Source organism: Marmota marmota, unplaced genomic scaffold, assembly GCF_001458135.2.
Source record: "Marmota marmota marmota unplaced genomic scaffold, marMar, whole genome shotgun sequence".
Lineage (NCBI taxonomy): Eukaryota > Metazoa > Chordata > Mammalia > Rodentia > Sciuridae > Marmota > Marmota marmota.
The window spans coordinates 7432027-7447811 of NW_025999983.1; the positions used below are offsets into that span (position 1 = coordinate 7432027).

Consider the following 15785-nt stretch of genomic DNA (forward strand, 5'->3'; position numbering starts at 1 on the left):
AAAGTCCTTCACTTGTCATCCTGGGGCCTTTCTTCCCCTACCCAAGGGCAGACAGGCACAGGCACCCGCTTCTGATCAGAGAGTTTACAAATATTTGACTCCTAGGTCCAGGAGCCCCTGGTCTCAGGGCCCAATGTGAAGATTCAGATGCTGATTTGCAGCTTCCACAGCTGAGATGAAATATGCCTTGCTTGGAAGAGGAGGGGCAGAGGAACCCAAAAGGTTGTGAAAGCACAGGGCTGAGTTCAGGCAGCCTGAGCGAGACGTGGGTGGAGAAAGCAGGTGGGCAGAAGCCAACCCCCATCCGGTTTGAGTTGACCCAAGTCTGGGCCCCAAGACTATCCAATCCATAGTCTGAAAGTCCAAGATGCTCCTAAGTCCCCCAGAGCAGAGGGCAGAGGTGCTTGGGGGGGGGGTGAATGCTGAGTGGGAAGACGGCAAAGCTTCACCTTTGACCAAGGAGGGCTTTGATGGAGACAGTTTTTAACCTCCTGCAGGGAAGGTGCTGACCCTGTCACACTGCCTCTGGGGAACAGAATGGGGCACCTCTGCCATCAGAGTGAGAAACACGTGGAAAGATGGAGACTCAGTTCCCACCCAAAAGGCAGGGCCCTGCCTGCAAGTATGGAAGAGGAAATGAGGAGTCATTCCTGCAGTGGTGTTGCACAGACAAAGCCCCTTGTCCAACTCCAGGCAACCCCAGGACTTTGTGGAAGCCTGGTCATAAACCCAGGCACGCCTGGGGAGAAAGGACGGACAGGAGATTGGAGAGAAGCCCTGTTAACCAAGCGTTTTCCCAAGACAGACTGCTGGGAGCTGGAGGCAGCTGAATCGTGCAGGAAAAGTCAGTGGGGCTAAATTCCATTTTAGAGTCACATTTCTGTGTACCTGAGTTTATGCATAGAGAAATTTATGCCTTTTATAGGTCATGACAACCTCCTGCTAAAAATATTGTAATAATCCCCCTTGCACTTGTGGAGGAAGCCCTCGGGCCTCTGGCCCTACCAGCCTCTGGCCCCACCTCCCTCTCTCACTGAGCTTCTGTCCCTCCGTTGGATGGGCAGACTTGCCAAGCTCTTTCCTGCCTCAAGGCTTATGTGTATAGTAGTCTCCTCTTATCTGTGGTTTCGCTTTCTGAGAGTTTAGTCACCCATGACCAACCAAGGTCTAAAAATATTAAATGGAAAATTCCAGAAGTAATTCGTAAGCCCCTCATCCTCCACCCTCAAACACGCCCCAGGGCCTGTGCAGGCTAGGCAAGTGCTCCACCACTGAGCTACATCCCCAACCTTCGTACATTTTAAATTCCATGCCATTCTGAGCAGCATGATGTTTCATCCAAGATGTCCTGCCCAGGACGTGAGTTACTCCTTTGTCCAGCGTATCCACACAGTATATACTACCCCCCTGTTAGTCATTTAGTAGCTATTTCAAGTTGCCTGTCGTAGTATCAGATCCCAGTGCTTGTGTTCAAGTAACCCTCATTTTCCTTAATAATGGCTTCAAAGAACAAGAGGAGTTGTTGTGGTTTAGATATGAGGTATCCCCCAAAACTCCTATAATGCAGGAATATTCAGAGGTAAAATGATGGCATCATGAAGGGGTAACCTGATGAGTCCATCCTGGTTTGAACAGACTGACTGGGTGGTAACTGTAGGTCGGTTGGCATGGCTGGAGGAGGTGGGTCCCTGGAAACAGGCAGGAAGGGTGCCTCTTCTCTGGGGCCCCTTCCCCCCTCTGACTCCACCAGGAGCTGAGCAGCTTTCCTCCGCTGGGCTCTTCCCCGTCACATGCTGCCTCACCACGAGCCCAGAGCAACAGAGTCAGCCACCTTCAGACTGGGACCTCGGAAATCTTGAGCCCAGATAAACTTTCCCTCCTCTAATTTGCTTTGTCTGGTATTTTGGTCACGACAATAGAAAAGCTGACAAAAACAGTAGCAGTGCTGGCAATTTGGGTATGCCAAAGAGAAGCCACCAAGTGCCTCCTTTAAGTATCACTTCACATCATCCCAGGAAGAGGAACGGTGGTGGGATACAATAAGATTTGGGGAGAGGGACAGCAAGTCTGTGTAACTTATATTACAGTGCGGTGTTAAGATTCTTCTATTTTATGAGTAGCTCCTGTTCATCTACTATTGTGTCCATAAATGAGCTTTGTCATAGGTATGTATGTATAGGGAAAAACATCGTTGTATACAGAGTTGGTACTACTCGTGGGGGGCTCAGGTTGTAGTCCCCTGCAGGTAAGGGCCCCATGACTGGAAACGTTTTCTTCCAGGAATGCTGTGCCCAACACCAGCAGAGAAACTGGCTCCATCTCAGACGGGCAAGACCAGCTGTAATTGACCTCAGGACTCTTTTCTCTAAATTTTATAGCATTTCACGTGATAGTCTCCTGAGCATGAGGGCCACCCTGCAGGAGAATCTGTCACAGCCTATTCTTTATGAAGTTGAAAAGTCATTCCAGGGATTTCTCAGTGAACTCCTCTCCTGCAAGATTCCAGTGGTTGACCCACCATTCTCTCTCTCCCAGCCCCAGCTTTCCTCCCTCGGCTGGGGGAACCGTGGGAAGCCAGGGCGAGTGGCAGAGGGTTGGCGGCCTCTCCCTGCAGCAAGTAAGGAGCACCGGGCAGCCTGCCTTGCCAGTCCCAATATTTTGGAATTGAGAACATCTTTCTCTTTTTCATCTTTCTTTCCTCTTCTCCATCCTTAATAACTGGGTATTATGCTATTTAAGTGAACTAAAATTAATCTCAGGGGCTGGGGATATAGCTCAGTTGGTAGCGCACCTACCTTGCATGCACAAGGCCCTGGGTTCAATCCCCAGCACCACACACACAAAAATCAATTTCATCTTCATCTAATTTCTCTCTGTTATGGTTCAGATATGAGGAATCCCCCAAAAGCTCATAGGTGAGACAATGTCAGAATTTTCAGAGGTGAAATGATCAGATGATGAGCGGTGTAACCCGATTCATGGATTAATCCACAGATATGGATTAAGTGGGCAGTGACTGTGGGGTGTGACAGAGGAAGTAGGCCACTGGGGATGTGCCTTTGGGGCTTGTATTTTGTCCCTGGTGAAGGGACTCTCTGCTTCCTGGTTGCCGTGTCCTGAGCTGCTTTCCTCTGCCACATCCTCCCACCGTGATATTTGCATCACCGGGGCCCAGACGATGGAGTCGGCCAACTGTGGACTGGACTTCTGAGACTGTGAGCCAAAAGAAGCTTTGCTCCTTCACATCTTGCTTGTCAGGTTTTCTGGTCCCAGAGACAAAAAGCTGACTAAAATACTCTCCAATACAGTGGCACTTACAATCCCTAAAACCTGGGCTAGACACTGAGACAAGGTGGCGTGCGTGAAGGACGGGGGGGGGGGTCCAAGGGGACAATTCCATGCTATCTGGGCTGTGGCTCACTAAGCCGGCGTCCACCTGGACAGGATGACAAGGCCCCTCGTGTCCACAGGCATCGGTGTCAGCTCTAGAGGTGGCCCCACGAGGCTCTGCTGGCACTGCAGGAACCTCACTTCAGGCTCCTCTCACTGTCAGAGGAGTGTCCCCAGCTGTCAATGGCAGCCCTCCAGGGCCACTGGGGAGGGAGCAGAGCTGGGCTGTTCTGAGTTCAAACCATCAGCTAATGGTTCAGGTCCCACCCAAAGGAAACTGGGCAACAGGGAGAACACTGCTCGGGGGTGCACTCAGTAAAGGTTGGATGAGGGCACAAGAAAGATCCTGGACCTCAAGGCTGAGACGCCCTGTTGCCTGGAGAAGGGACATTGCCACTGGGGCCACCAGTGCCACCAGGTCTGCTGTGCCAAGAGAGCAGCTGGCAAGAAGAGGATTCCTGATACCAGCAAGAGGGCCTGCCCTCACGTAGCAGGGGTGCAAACGAGTATACCTGCACACTGGAGGCCCATGAGGGTGGTTCTGAGTGTCCCTGCCCAGTTCTGATGGTAACTGGACCACAGGCGAAGCTGCAGGCTGAGAAGGGCCTGATGACCAGGATGTTCCATCCCTGGACATGAGGGTCATGGTCATGGTACTAGAGAGCTACCTGGAGCATCGGAGGTGCAGGGGAGGGGGAGAGGCCTGGGATAGGTAGTAAAGGAGGGAGATGGGGAAAGAGCCTGCCCTTACCTGATGGGGAAACCCCACTGGGAGAGCGCAGCAAGGTGGGGGGAACCGTGCCTCCTGCAGGTCATGGCGATCTCTTGCTGTGACTTCAAGACTGTAGCAGAGAAGATCCACATTACTCCCCTGGTCCCCAGCAAAAGAGAGGAGCTTACTGTCTGGAGCAGATGGGCACAAGGTGGACTGTGGTGGGTGCCAAGCGGTGCTCTCCCTGTTCCCCTGGCATGGCCGAGGCACCGACTGCCCCAGATGCAGGAACTGCTCTCTGCTGGCTCTCCACGGCCTTCTTCCCCAGGCAGGGTCCTCAGCGATGGGCTCCCCTGCCCGAGGCGACATCCCTCCCAGGGGCAGCCCACACCCAGGATTTGTTAGTCCTCTTACCTGATTAGGGATGTAAATGTGTACACTGGTAAATATTTCAACAGACAGTTTTCTGGGGGAAGAAAGTCCAGGTCTGTAATGTTGGGCAACTTCCTTGGTGTAAATAAGCCCGTTGTGCTACTTCAAGATCCAAATGACAGCTCTGAGTGAGGAGGCAGGGGATGAACTCGGCCCAGGACCCGGCTGGTAGGAGCCCGACGGAGCCAGTCCAGCACCCTTAGCCTCCCCGCAAAGGCCATCCTGGATTCAGAGCTCCTCGTGGCATCTGCGGAGGCCTCCACTGGAGCCACACCCCAGCTCAACTTCCCCCTCCACCCCGCGGCACCCTTCACTCCCTGCAGGCCTTGGTCCTGATGTGCCCCCTCACATCTCCTGTTGCAATTCTCCATCTCAAAGTCTGTTTCTCAGGCCACAACACCCCGGTGTCAGCATCCTTGGGGGGCTGTCCCTGCTCTGGTTTCCTCTTTCATGCTCTCTCCCGGGCCTCTTCACTTGCTCCCAGAGTTTGGCATCACCTCTGACCCACATGACCCTTCTCTATTCCCAGCTTCTTTTCTGAATTTAAATTTCCAGATTCCTGTGGACAGATCAGCAGACTCCACGGGGACTCGGAACTTAGCTTATGCCAAATGAACTCATGCCCTTCTCCAGAAACCTGCCGGTGCTCCTAGATTCTCTCTCAGGGAATGATTCTCCACCGTCTCCCAAAAGGAAGATCTTAAAACAAGTCTACGCTCAGAACGGCCTTGAACAGGTCTTTCTCTTTAAACCCCTGGCAATTCTCTAGTTCCACCTCTGGGTCTGTCCCTTCCTCACATCCACACCTCACCTGGGTCCACTTTTTGGTGGCCTGTGCAGCACTGTGCCCTGCAGCGTCTGTCACCCTTGTCCCTCCGTCTCCCTCTGCGCAGCCATCCTTGAGGCAGGACGTGGCCGACAATCCAATGGGACACCGGAGGAAACACCAGGGCGACAGTCCTACGGTTATCACCTTAATCTCCTCTTCTTCCGTGTCTTCCGTGGTACGTGCCACGTTTCATAAATAAAATACTTCGGGATGGAGGCTCACTTCTTTGTAGACTCACATGAGCAGAAAAGTGTGTGTCCTGCTGCCCTGTGCTGCGAGTCCAGTGGTTTTTCTACCACGTGACCCTTTCATGTGCCTCCTTTCCCCATCTGGGGTATCTGGTGACCCCTGGGAGCCAACGCCATCTCCCTCAGCAGCCTGCTCTCCGGTTCCAGTGCTGTGACTGACTTCCTTCCATTTGCCCAGGGAGCTTATGATGCATACTTAGGATTTTCCTTATCATTTAGGTCTGTGTATAAACTGTCCTTACTCTGGCACATATTTTAAGCTCATTGAGGGCAGAGACCATGTTTGTATTTTCCCCCAGAGCCTAGCACTGCTTCATGGATACAGAGAAATAATTAAGCAATTGTTCATTCAGTGACTATCTGAAGTCATTATATACCTCCAAGACTAATCTTCTTTTTCTGGTGGGGGGCACTTGGAATTAAACCCGAAGACACTTTACCACTGAGCTACATGTTCAGTCCTTTTTGTTTCTTACTTTGAGACAGGGTCTCACTAAGTTCCCCGGGCCAACCTTGAACTTAAGATCTTCTTGCCTCAGCCTCCCGAGTAGCTAGAATGGGACCTGGCCTTCAAGACTGATCTTAATGATCGGCCCCCTATTTATCTGTTCTTCATAGAAACTAGAATGGTCATCAGTCCGACATTGTGCAGGACTAACCATTTGTCTTTTTCAAGAAAGTCAGTGGTCCCTGGCAGCCCCTAGGTTTCAGGCCACAGCATGGAAAAAAAAAATCCACAGGAAATTACCACAAGGTGGCAGAATGGCATCGCTCTTCAATGTGACTTTTTCAATTTGAATTCTCTTCGTAGTCTACCCACCACGCTGCCCATGATGCACATCTTGTATCCTCAGAGGAACACTTTCAGGATGCTGGAGCTAACTGACTCCCTGGCCCTCCACACCCAGGCCTGCTGATCTTTGCAAAGGTCATCAGATGACCAGCAATGCCATCTGCTGAGGACAAGCCTCGAGATTCGGGTTCAGCAGGTTGGGCATCTCCTGTGCAGGAGCAGAGTGCAGCCAGCTCTGGGTGGGTCACTTGAGCCCAGGAATTTGAGACCAACCTGGGCAACAGAGACACAAAGCCACCTAGTGCCAATATCCGTGGGTGATCACAGTGCCGGGGCGTCCCCTGCAGCTGCTCCTCAACACAGGCACCTTCTTTCAGGTCACGGAGAACCAGGGGGAATTGACTTCTGCGAATATTGACAAAGGGCTTCTCATGACTTCCCTGACCCCTGCACCTCCCACGTTCTGCCACTGTGCACCTGTATCTGTGGCTCACTGATGGGACAGCAGAGCAGAAAGCCTCAAAGGAGCTGGTACTTGGCTTCGAGTTCCAGAGCCTGGTGGAGATGCTTCTTCGGGAGAACGCATGCTGGGGAGCAGCCAGGCTTCCTGCCCTCTCACTGTCTCCCAGACTAATGCAGATTCCCAGAGCTGGACCTCTCCCAAGACGGAAGCCAAGAGTGCGCAGATTGTGACGGGCATGGGCCCTGCCCTCTGTATCCCTCATCTTGGAGAGAAGACTAGAGGGTCCAAGTCCTGCCTTTCCTGGGAAGAGCCTAAGGGACCAAGAGCCAGGCAGAAGAGCAAACAGTGTCCCCCGACTCCAGCACGATAAAGTAAATCTCATTTATTGAGGACTCAGTGTGCTCCCAGCACTAAGTAATAACCCAATTAATTTTCACAGGAGCCCCATAGGTTAAGCTATTTTAATCCCTGTTGGCTTCAAAGGTGACAAAAAGGTCTGAGGATGACTGGCAGGGTTTCTATCCGAGCAGTCCCTAGCTGGACCTAAAGAGGGCTTGAAGTCCTGGGGGATTCACCCGACTGTGAGCCACACAGAATGGGCGGCCAAAGGCCACCGGGAATACCGGTGGAGGAGACCCCAGGGAGCATGAGCCCTAGAGCCCTCCGTGGCCCCACATAAGCCCTCCTCGACCTGGAGGTTACACTGAGGAAAGGCACTGAGCCAGTCTGTTTCTATTCTCCCCAGGGTTGAGAGCTCAAAGCAGAAAATAACTCCAATACCATAAAAGTAAAGAAAAATATCGACCTCTTGCATATCTGATTGGAGGACTGACACCAATTCCCAGGAGAATAAAAAACACAGTCAAGTGCTCTTTAATACCCACATGTGGACCCTCTCCGCAGGGTGAGGCTGACGATCTCCCTGCACTGACCCTGAGAACACCAGGGCCACGGGGTCACGGCTGCTGGGCAAACACTAGCCAGGACCCAAGTCCAGGTTTGTCCAGTAGAAGATCCATGCTGTTCCCATCACCCATGAGCCCTGGATACGAAAGGTCAGCTCCCCAGGCTGCCAGGCTAGGGGAGGAAGGCCCTGCGGGGAGATGGGGGAGGCCGCTTGGATGGCAGCCTGCGCCCCGCTGTCTCCCACACCCCCGCGACAGAATCCCTCCACAGATGACTCACAGGGCTCAGGAACCTCCTGTCACCAGTACAGGTGACCATGCCAGCATGATCGCTGTGGTAGAGAGGCCATGTGCAAGGAGCTGTGGGCCAACTGGTTGCTGAGAGCAGCTTCCAGGCAGAAACCAAAGCCCCCACCCTGTAGCTAGAAGTAAATAAATCCTTCCCCAAACCTGAGGGAGCCAGTGGAGGGCGGAGCTCTCCCCAGTCAGCCTTTGAAGGCTCTGTAGCTTGGTCCCCACCTGACGGCAGCCTAGGGCAGTGCTGAAGGTGGCCATGCTCAGAACCCAGCCAAGCCATATCACTCCCCAGGCCCTTAGAGACCCTGAGAACACAGGTGCGTAGTTTTAAGCCACTAAGTCTATAATAATTTGTTATGCAGCAATAGCTAGTTTGGTCTGCTAGTCACCTTTAAAATATCAACATTTTTCTAGTAATCCCTCCATGTAATAAGGAGCCTCTTTTACCACACCTGCTTCCAAAAAGGCGATCCCAAATCGCAAGCTCCTGGAACAGCCCTGTCTGAAATAAGTGAGCATGGAAGAGGAAGGGTCCCCAAGGGAAGCAAAGGGTCTCACTACCGGAAGGACAGGGAGAGAGACTGAGCATTCAAACTACAATAAAATAATAATTTCCCACCTGGGTTCCCAAGCCATTTAATTTGAAAGATGAAACAAGAAGACCAGAGAGGGTAAATGGCTTTCTAAGTCACACAGCTCCATCCTGGCAGGACCAGAAGCAAAGGTAAGTTCCCTCATCTGCAGCCCAGGAGTCTTATCACTAAGTGCAATGTAGGATCAATGTTTCTGGACGATGTTCATTTCTCTGTTCTTTTAACCTATTTCAAAATACTTACACAGTGAGAGAGCATGAAAATCAAAGTTAAATATTTAGCGAAGATAAAGGTTTTTAAAATCCAACAGTGGAATCCAGCTAGTTAATTGGAAGGGAAATGCCTATTTGGCCGCCTTTTTTGAACATTTCCAACTGGGTTTTGCATACTTGAGGTTTGCAATTACTCCCACCACCAAGAACAGCAGAGCAGCAAACACAGCCCCGTTAAAGGAGGGAGGAAAGGCCGCAGGAAGGGAGGAAGGGAGGGAGGGAGGGAGGGAAGAGAACTGAGTTACACGGGAACAGCTCCCCGACACATGGATAAACAAGCAGCTGCAGGACCTGGGGCCGGCTGGGCCTGGGGGGTGCGGTGGAGGGTCTGGCTGAGGTCCCTGCATTCCCCCGTCCTCTGTGCAGTTTTGATCCAGCCCACCTGTGTCCCGGCTCACTGGAAGCTTCTGAGGGCGGACTAGGTGTGAAGGCAGCTCTGTGGGGTTGAACACAGCGGCTCAGGGACCCGCCGTGGCCCGCGTGCCCACAGAGTGGCCAATCGGGGAGCCAGGGGCTCCGCCCTCGGGAGATAGCCTGGCGCTGGCCCCGCATTTCAGGTCAGGCATGCTGTTGGGGGGCCACAGTCTCGGGAAGCTGAGGGGCCTGCAGGTGGGGGGAGGGAGAGGGTGAGCTCAACCCTGGGGCCTCCGGTGCACCCTCCCGCCTCAGCCCGTGGAGCAGAGTGCCAGGGGGCCTCCCCAGCAGCTTCTGCACTCATAGCACATCTGATGCTGATGCGGCACCTGCTGTATGCCACAGCTGTTCTAAGTCTTTCCTTGCAGTGCACTAGCTCAGTCCTCACAACCACGAGTGAAATAAACACCCTCAGAATCACGCACCATGTGGAGATAAAGAAACCGAGGCAAAGGAGATCGAGGTGCTTCTGTGAAGTGAAGGGCGAGGATGGAGGCTCAGGCAGGGGATGCCAGGGTCTGCGTCCTTGTCATCACATTCTACTGCCTCGCAGATAAATGTAGGGTCACAAAGCAAGGGACCCACAGCCCAGAGTGATTCCTCTCGCTCCCCCCTTCCACTCCTCCCCAGCTGCCCCAGGACTTCTGAACACTCTTCCAGTGGGCGCTCCTCTGTCTGGCTCCTGATTCCTGGAGGCTGTCTCCTCCCTGGGTCCTCCATTGCAGCTTCTGCCTCGTACATATCTCTTGGGCACCTGTGGCTTTTTCCCTGGTCCCTGTTCGGCAGCCCAGAGGGCTTGTACCTGGTTAGAGCTCCTCTAGATAGTGAGTCAAGAAAGTTGCAATCATCAGTCATTTGGCAACAAGCCGCTTGGGTGGCCCATTGAAATCAACATTGAATGATCCCACAAAGAGCACCCGCGCACGCTCACGTTGCAACAGGGCCAGTCAGGACTGAGTGCAGCTTACCAGGAGACTCAGGCAAACTCCAGGAGAAAAGGAAACTGCACCAGGAAAGAGATCACCCTGGAGTGCCTATCTGTGACACGGATTTTCTAAAGGTCGTGAAAAGATCACCCTGCGGGGAGTGGGGAACTGTGCGTCTCCTTGCCAGCATCTGCGGCTGGCGCTCTTTGGCATCAGGCCAAGCTGTGGGTGGCTTCACAGAGCCACAGTGCGCTCCCTCCATGCCAGACTTATGCTGCCAGTTTTTATCATTTTGTATAAATTCATCATGATCTCTTCCTGGTTTTCAATCTAAGAGAGGATGGGTGTGCTTCTGGGTTAATGGTGGTACAATCTGCAAGTGGAATTTCCTTTGTTCCTCATAGTGATGCTTGCCAGCCCATGTTTGGTGAACAGAACCAGTAAGTAACTCGGTGTGCTCCACCCTGGAGATAAGGCTCAGGACTAGACCTCCCACTTGACCAACCCACCATTGTCATTTAACCAGTTAACCAGGAATGCACCAAGGGCAGCACTGAGCTTGGGGCTGATGAAGTGGGTCAGAAATGGCAAGAAAAGTATGTGTGTGATACGTCCCAGCAAATAAAGGAGCTGCTCACCCTCATCAAATGACCAGGGGGCTGAGATTCCTGAACACTGAGCTTAGCTGCCCCAGCCACCCAGCTGTAGGAGCCACCATGCCACCAAAAATTTGCATTGGCTCTCAGTCCCTTTCTCTTCTACGTCCATGTGAAATATCTTGCTCTGCGAAGATGCTCACTTGATTGAGGGGCATGACCTTCTCAGAAAAGGAACAGCCTTCTTTTCTTTTCTTTTCTTTTTTTTTGTGTGTGTGTGTGTGATGCTGGTGATTGAACCCAGGGCTTTGTGCATGCGAGGCAAGCACTCTAACAACTGAGCTACATCCCCAGCCCAAACAGCCCTTTTTAATTCAGTGACAACTTTCAGAGATACATCTGGAAGTATTTATGGGAGACACAATATCTAGGATTTATTTCAAAATTCTTCAGCAGCAATAACTACAAAAAACAACAAAACTAGGAGAGGGGTAAATGATGACAAATTGCAGATGGACACTGGCTGAAACTGAGCAATGTCATTTATTGTGGGGCAGGCCCAAGGTGCTACAGTATGGTTCCCTCACTGAGAATGGCCACCAGCTATGTTTTAGAATTTAGTCAAGGTCATAAACACTCTGGTTCAGTATCTGTGCTCAAGGTCATAACTATCTGCTTGTGAGCACGTGCTCACTTATGTAAGTCTTGGCACTGTCTTCTTAGGCCTGCACATAAAAAAAAAAAAAAAAGACCTATTGGAAAAACTCAGGGGGTTGCTGCTACCTTCAAATAAAGCATGTCTACTATCCCAACTGTGTCTTGCATTTTTCACCTGCTGGGATCCCGAATCTGCTTTCCAGGGTCTGAGCCCCAGGAATACATTTATGCATAAAGTCGTTTAGTACATTGAAAGGGCAAGAGGAAGACCAAATCACCCAAAGTTGGTCTCTGCCCTCAATGAGCTTAAAATATGTGCCAGAGTAAGGACAGTTTATACACAGACCTAAATGATAAGGAAAATCCTAAGTATGCATCATAAGCTCCCTGGGCAAATGGAAGGAAGTCAGTCACAGCACTGGAACCGGAGAGCAGGCTGCTGAGGGAGATGGCGTTGGCTCCCAGGGGTCACCAGATACCCCAGATGGGGAAAGGAGGCACATGAAAGGGTCACGTGGTAGAAAAACCACTGGACTCACAGCACAGGACAGCAGGACACACACTTTTCTGCTCATGTGCGTCTAAACAACGTGAGCCTCCATCCCGAAGTATTTCATTTATGAAACGTGGCACGTACCACGGAAAACACGGAAGAAGAGGAGATTAAGGTAATAACAGTAGGACTGTCGCCCTGGTGTTTCCTCCGGTGTCCTGTTGGATTGTCGGCCACGTCCTGCCTCGAGGATGGCTGCGCAGAGGGAGACGGAGGTACAAGGGTGACAGACGCTGCAAGGAGTGTCCCTGGGAAGTGTTCCCAGTGCAGGAAGGTTCAGAGGTGCAGCTTTTAGGCGATGATGGGATCTGAGTGGACTGCAGGGAGGTGGGACCTAGTCAGAGGAAACAGGCCCCTGGGAGTGTGCCCTGAAGGGTTCATCTTCTCCTCAGCTCCTCTCTTCCCCCACCCCTTTCTCCCTGTTTCCTGGCTGCCATGAGCTGAGATCTTTTTCTTCATCACGCCCTTCCGCCATGGTGTTCTGCTTCACCTCAGGCCCAGAGTAACAGAGCCAGATGTGACCATGAGTCAAAAACCAAGAACTAACCAAAAACCCTTCCCCCTCAGAGTTGTTCCTTTTTTTTTTTTTTTTTTTTGAGAGAGAGAGAGATTTTTTTAATATTTATTTTTCAGTTTTCAGTGGACACAACATCTTTATTTTATTTTTATGTGGTGCTGAGGATTGAACCCAGTGCCCTGCGCATGCCAGGCGAGCGCGCTACTGCTTGAGCCACATCCCCAGCCCCTAATTGTTCTTGTCAGGCATTTTGGTCACAGCGATGCAAAGCTGACTAACACAGGGCCATAGGTTCACAATAGATGTAAAGTCCAGAGAAAGCAAGAAGTTAACTCTCTGGTTAGCAGAACCAGAGAGCCGGCCACGGGGCAGACCAGCTCAGATCCAGCTGCAGCATCACGCAGAGTACAGAGCATGGCTCCCGAGAGACAACTTGATGACCAGCACCACGGCTCACCCTGACCCGGGGCTGGTGCTCGTCTGTGCCACCTTCTCATTCGTGCAACACACCCTGTGCCCTGCTAGAGGCAGGCACTTCCAGATGTGGAGGATTCAACCTTGACTCTTTCTCTTCCTCCTCCTTCCTGTCTTTCACTCTCCCATCAGCTTCCAGTACTGGTCCCAGCCTTGCTGCAGGCCCCCCATTGTGGGGAGTTGTGTGTATTTATTTAGCAAATACACATAACAGGAAATTTACTGTATTAATCATTTCTAAGTACACAATTCAGTGGCATTAAGGACATTGACAAGGGGCTGGGGTTGTGGCTCCGTGGTAGAAAGCTCGCCTAGCACATGCAGCGTGCTGGGTTTGATCCTCAGCACCACGTAAAAGTAAATGAATGGAATAAAAATAAATAAATATAAATTTAAAAATAAATATTAAAAAAAAGAACACTGACGCTGCTGTGTGACCGTCACCACCACCCATCTCTAACTCACTTGTTCATCCTGAAAGACTGAAGCTCTGTGCCCATTAGACATGAAGTCCGCATTCCTTGTTCCCCTCCAGGACCCTGGCAACCAACATTCGACTTTCCGTCTCTATGAAATTGTCTCCTCCGGGTAACGCCTGTGGGCGGGATCACACAGCGCCTGTCCTGCTACGACTGGCATATTTCACTTAGCATATCCTTAAGGCCCGTCCAGGTTGTAGTGTCAGGGTCTCCATCCTTTCAAAAAGCTCCTTCGGTGTGTGTAGAGCACACTTGGCATTTTCCATTGTATGTCGAGGCCTCATTTTGCTTATCTATTCCTCTGACATAGGCATTGGGTTGGCTTCTCCCTTTGGCTACTGTGAATAATTCTTCTATCAACCTTGATATCTAAATATCTACTCATGTCGCTGCTTTCAATTCCTTTGGGTACCTGCGTAGGAGAATTGCTGGATAATAGGACGGTTTATGTTTGACTTTTTCCTCAAAAGGAAAGACTTCCTCACAACACTGTTTTCCTCGGGGCCTGCAGCATTTCACATTCCCACCAGAGTTCCCATTTCTTCACATCTTGCCTTAGCCTCCCAAAGGATTTCAGACGTGCGCCACCACCATGCCCAGCTTTCCTTCCTTCCTTCCTTCCTTCCTTCCTTCCTTCCTTCCTTCCTTCCTTTCTCTCTCTCTTTTTTTTAAATAATAGCCACCCTAATAGGTGTGAAGGAGCCCACCTGGGCTTTGATGTAAATCCAGTGTGAGCACACCACATTTTTAGTTAGCATTCTGCTGAGATGATACCTCCATTGTCACCCCTGCAGACTTCCAGTCAGCCCAGTTCGTCTCTCTCTTTCCCAACCAGGTGGGTCTTTGGATGCTTCAACATTATGAAGAGTCTGTCCCCTCCTGGGAGAACGGGCATAATGAAATGGCATAAGATCACAAATGCAGAAATAAGGTGGAAGGCACCTGCATCCACTTCAAGGCTAGAAGTCTGAACACTGTCAGGGGAGAGGGACCTTCCCAACCGTGTCTGGAGCAATACCTGGGAGCAGTCAGCACCCCAACAATCACTGCAACACTGGTCATCAATGGGCAAGTTGGGTGCCAGTCTGAATATCCAATAGTTGGTGTGCATGATGCTTCATCTGTTTCTGGAGTCCCAGGCCAGAGCCCTGACTGAGGGTTCCAACAAACCATGTCCAGCCACTTGCCTCGAAAACCAAACAGAAAAGGGACCCACATCCTTAGCCCTGCCTTCAGGGGTCAGCATGAACTTTGGGTTTAAATAGAGGAAAACTGAACAGGGGCAGGAGATGGGCATGATTGAGCAGTCTTGGTCAAACTGTGGTCTGGTGGTGGTTATCTCACTTCTGGTTCTGCAAGGCTGATCTGGAGAGTGCTTATCTGCTTTTTAGGGCACAGGATGTTTATCTATCTGTCAGGACTGTGACACTGGAAGGGGGCAGTTTAGTTCCCATGAGGTGATGGCTCCTGTTTGGGGGGCAGTTTCCTTGCGGTGTGATGTGCTGCAAGGCCCCGTGTTCCTGGAAGGTGTAGGACAGTGACTCTGAGGCTTAGACACCACTCCAGGGGTCTGAAACAGGATGCTGTACATGTCCTCGCAGATCTTCTCTCAGTCTTAAAAGGGAAAAGACAGGTTAGGCAAATTGGGGGCTACTAAACCTTGTTATCGGTTTTTAGATGAAACCTTCATAAATGATTAGCCTGCCTATGTGCAGGTCACAAAGTTTAAGGTAATGAAGGAGACAGAGAGAAAGCAAAGGCAGAGATGCTAAGCTTTATCATGCTTCTGTTCCCCGTCAGGCCTAAGTAAAGAATCACTGCTTTTAGCAAAGGCAGCCTCTCTTAGTCCCTGTTAAACCATCATAGAGCACAATCTAATGCTGACATTAAGAATTATACTTCCAGCTGGGCACGGTGGCACACGCCTGTAATCCCAGCTGAGACAGGAGGATCACAAGTTCAAAGTCAGCCTCAGCAATGGTGAGGCACTAAGCAATTCAGTGAGACCCTGACTCTAAAAAGGGCTGGGGATGTGACCCAGTAGTCGAGTGCCCCTGAGTTCAATCCTTGGTACCAAAAAACCAAACAAACAAAAAAGGAATTATACTTCCAAAACATTTACTAACGAAGGAAAGCATATGGTTAATATATGTAAAAAAACTGAACACAAGGCAGTAACAATGTTAAATACAATAATGTGATGGACAACTACATATCTGTCAATAACATATTCAA

General features: G+C 50.9%; 1 protein-coding gene across 11 annotated transcripts in view; it reads right to left on the bottom strand.

The window, feature by feature from the left end:
• The window catches only part of LOC107153114, a 12111-nt gene extending 1481 nt beyond the window's left edge, over nucleotides 1–10630 (bottom strand). The window contains exons 1-5 of one of the 11 annotated variants that reach the window (XM_048805884.1): nucleotides 10151–10281; nucleotides 9317–9537; nucleotides 4142–4232; nucleotides 3903–3985; nucleotides 2847–3263 (exon numbers count right to left, since the gene is read on the bottom strand). In XM_048805884.1, coding sequence (XP_048661841.1) covers nucleotides 3002–3263; nucleotides 3903–3985; nucleotides 4142–4232; nucleotides 9317–9486 — 606 coding nt within the window. In that variant the 5' untranslated portion in view covers nucleotides 9487–9537; nucleotides 10151–10281 and the 3' untranslated portion in view covers nucleotides 2847–3001. The other 10 variants (XR_007348687.1, XR_007348688.1, XR_007348685.1 and 7 more) reach the window with 10 other exon arrangements.
• Nucleotides 10631–15785: the final 5155 nt, after the last annotated feature.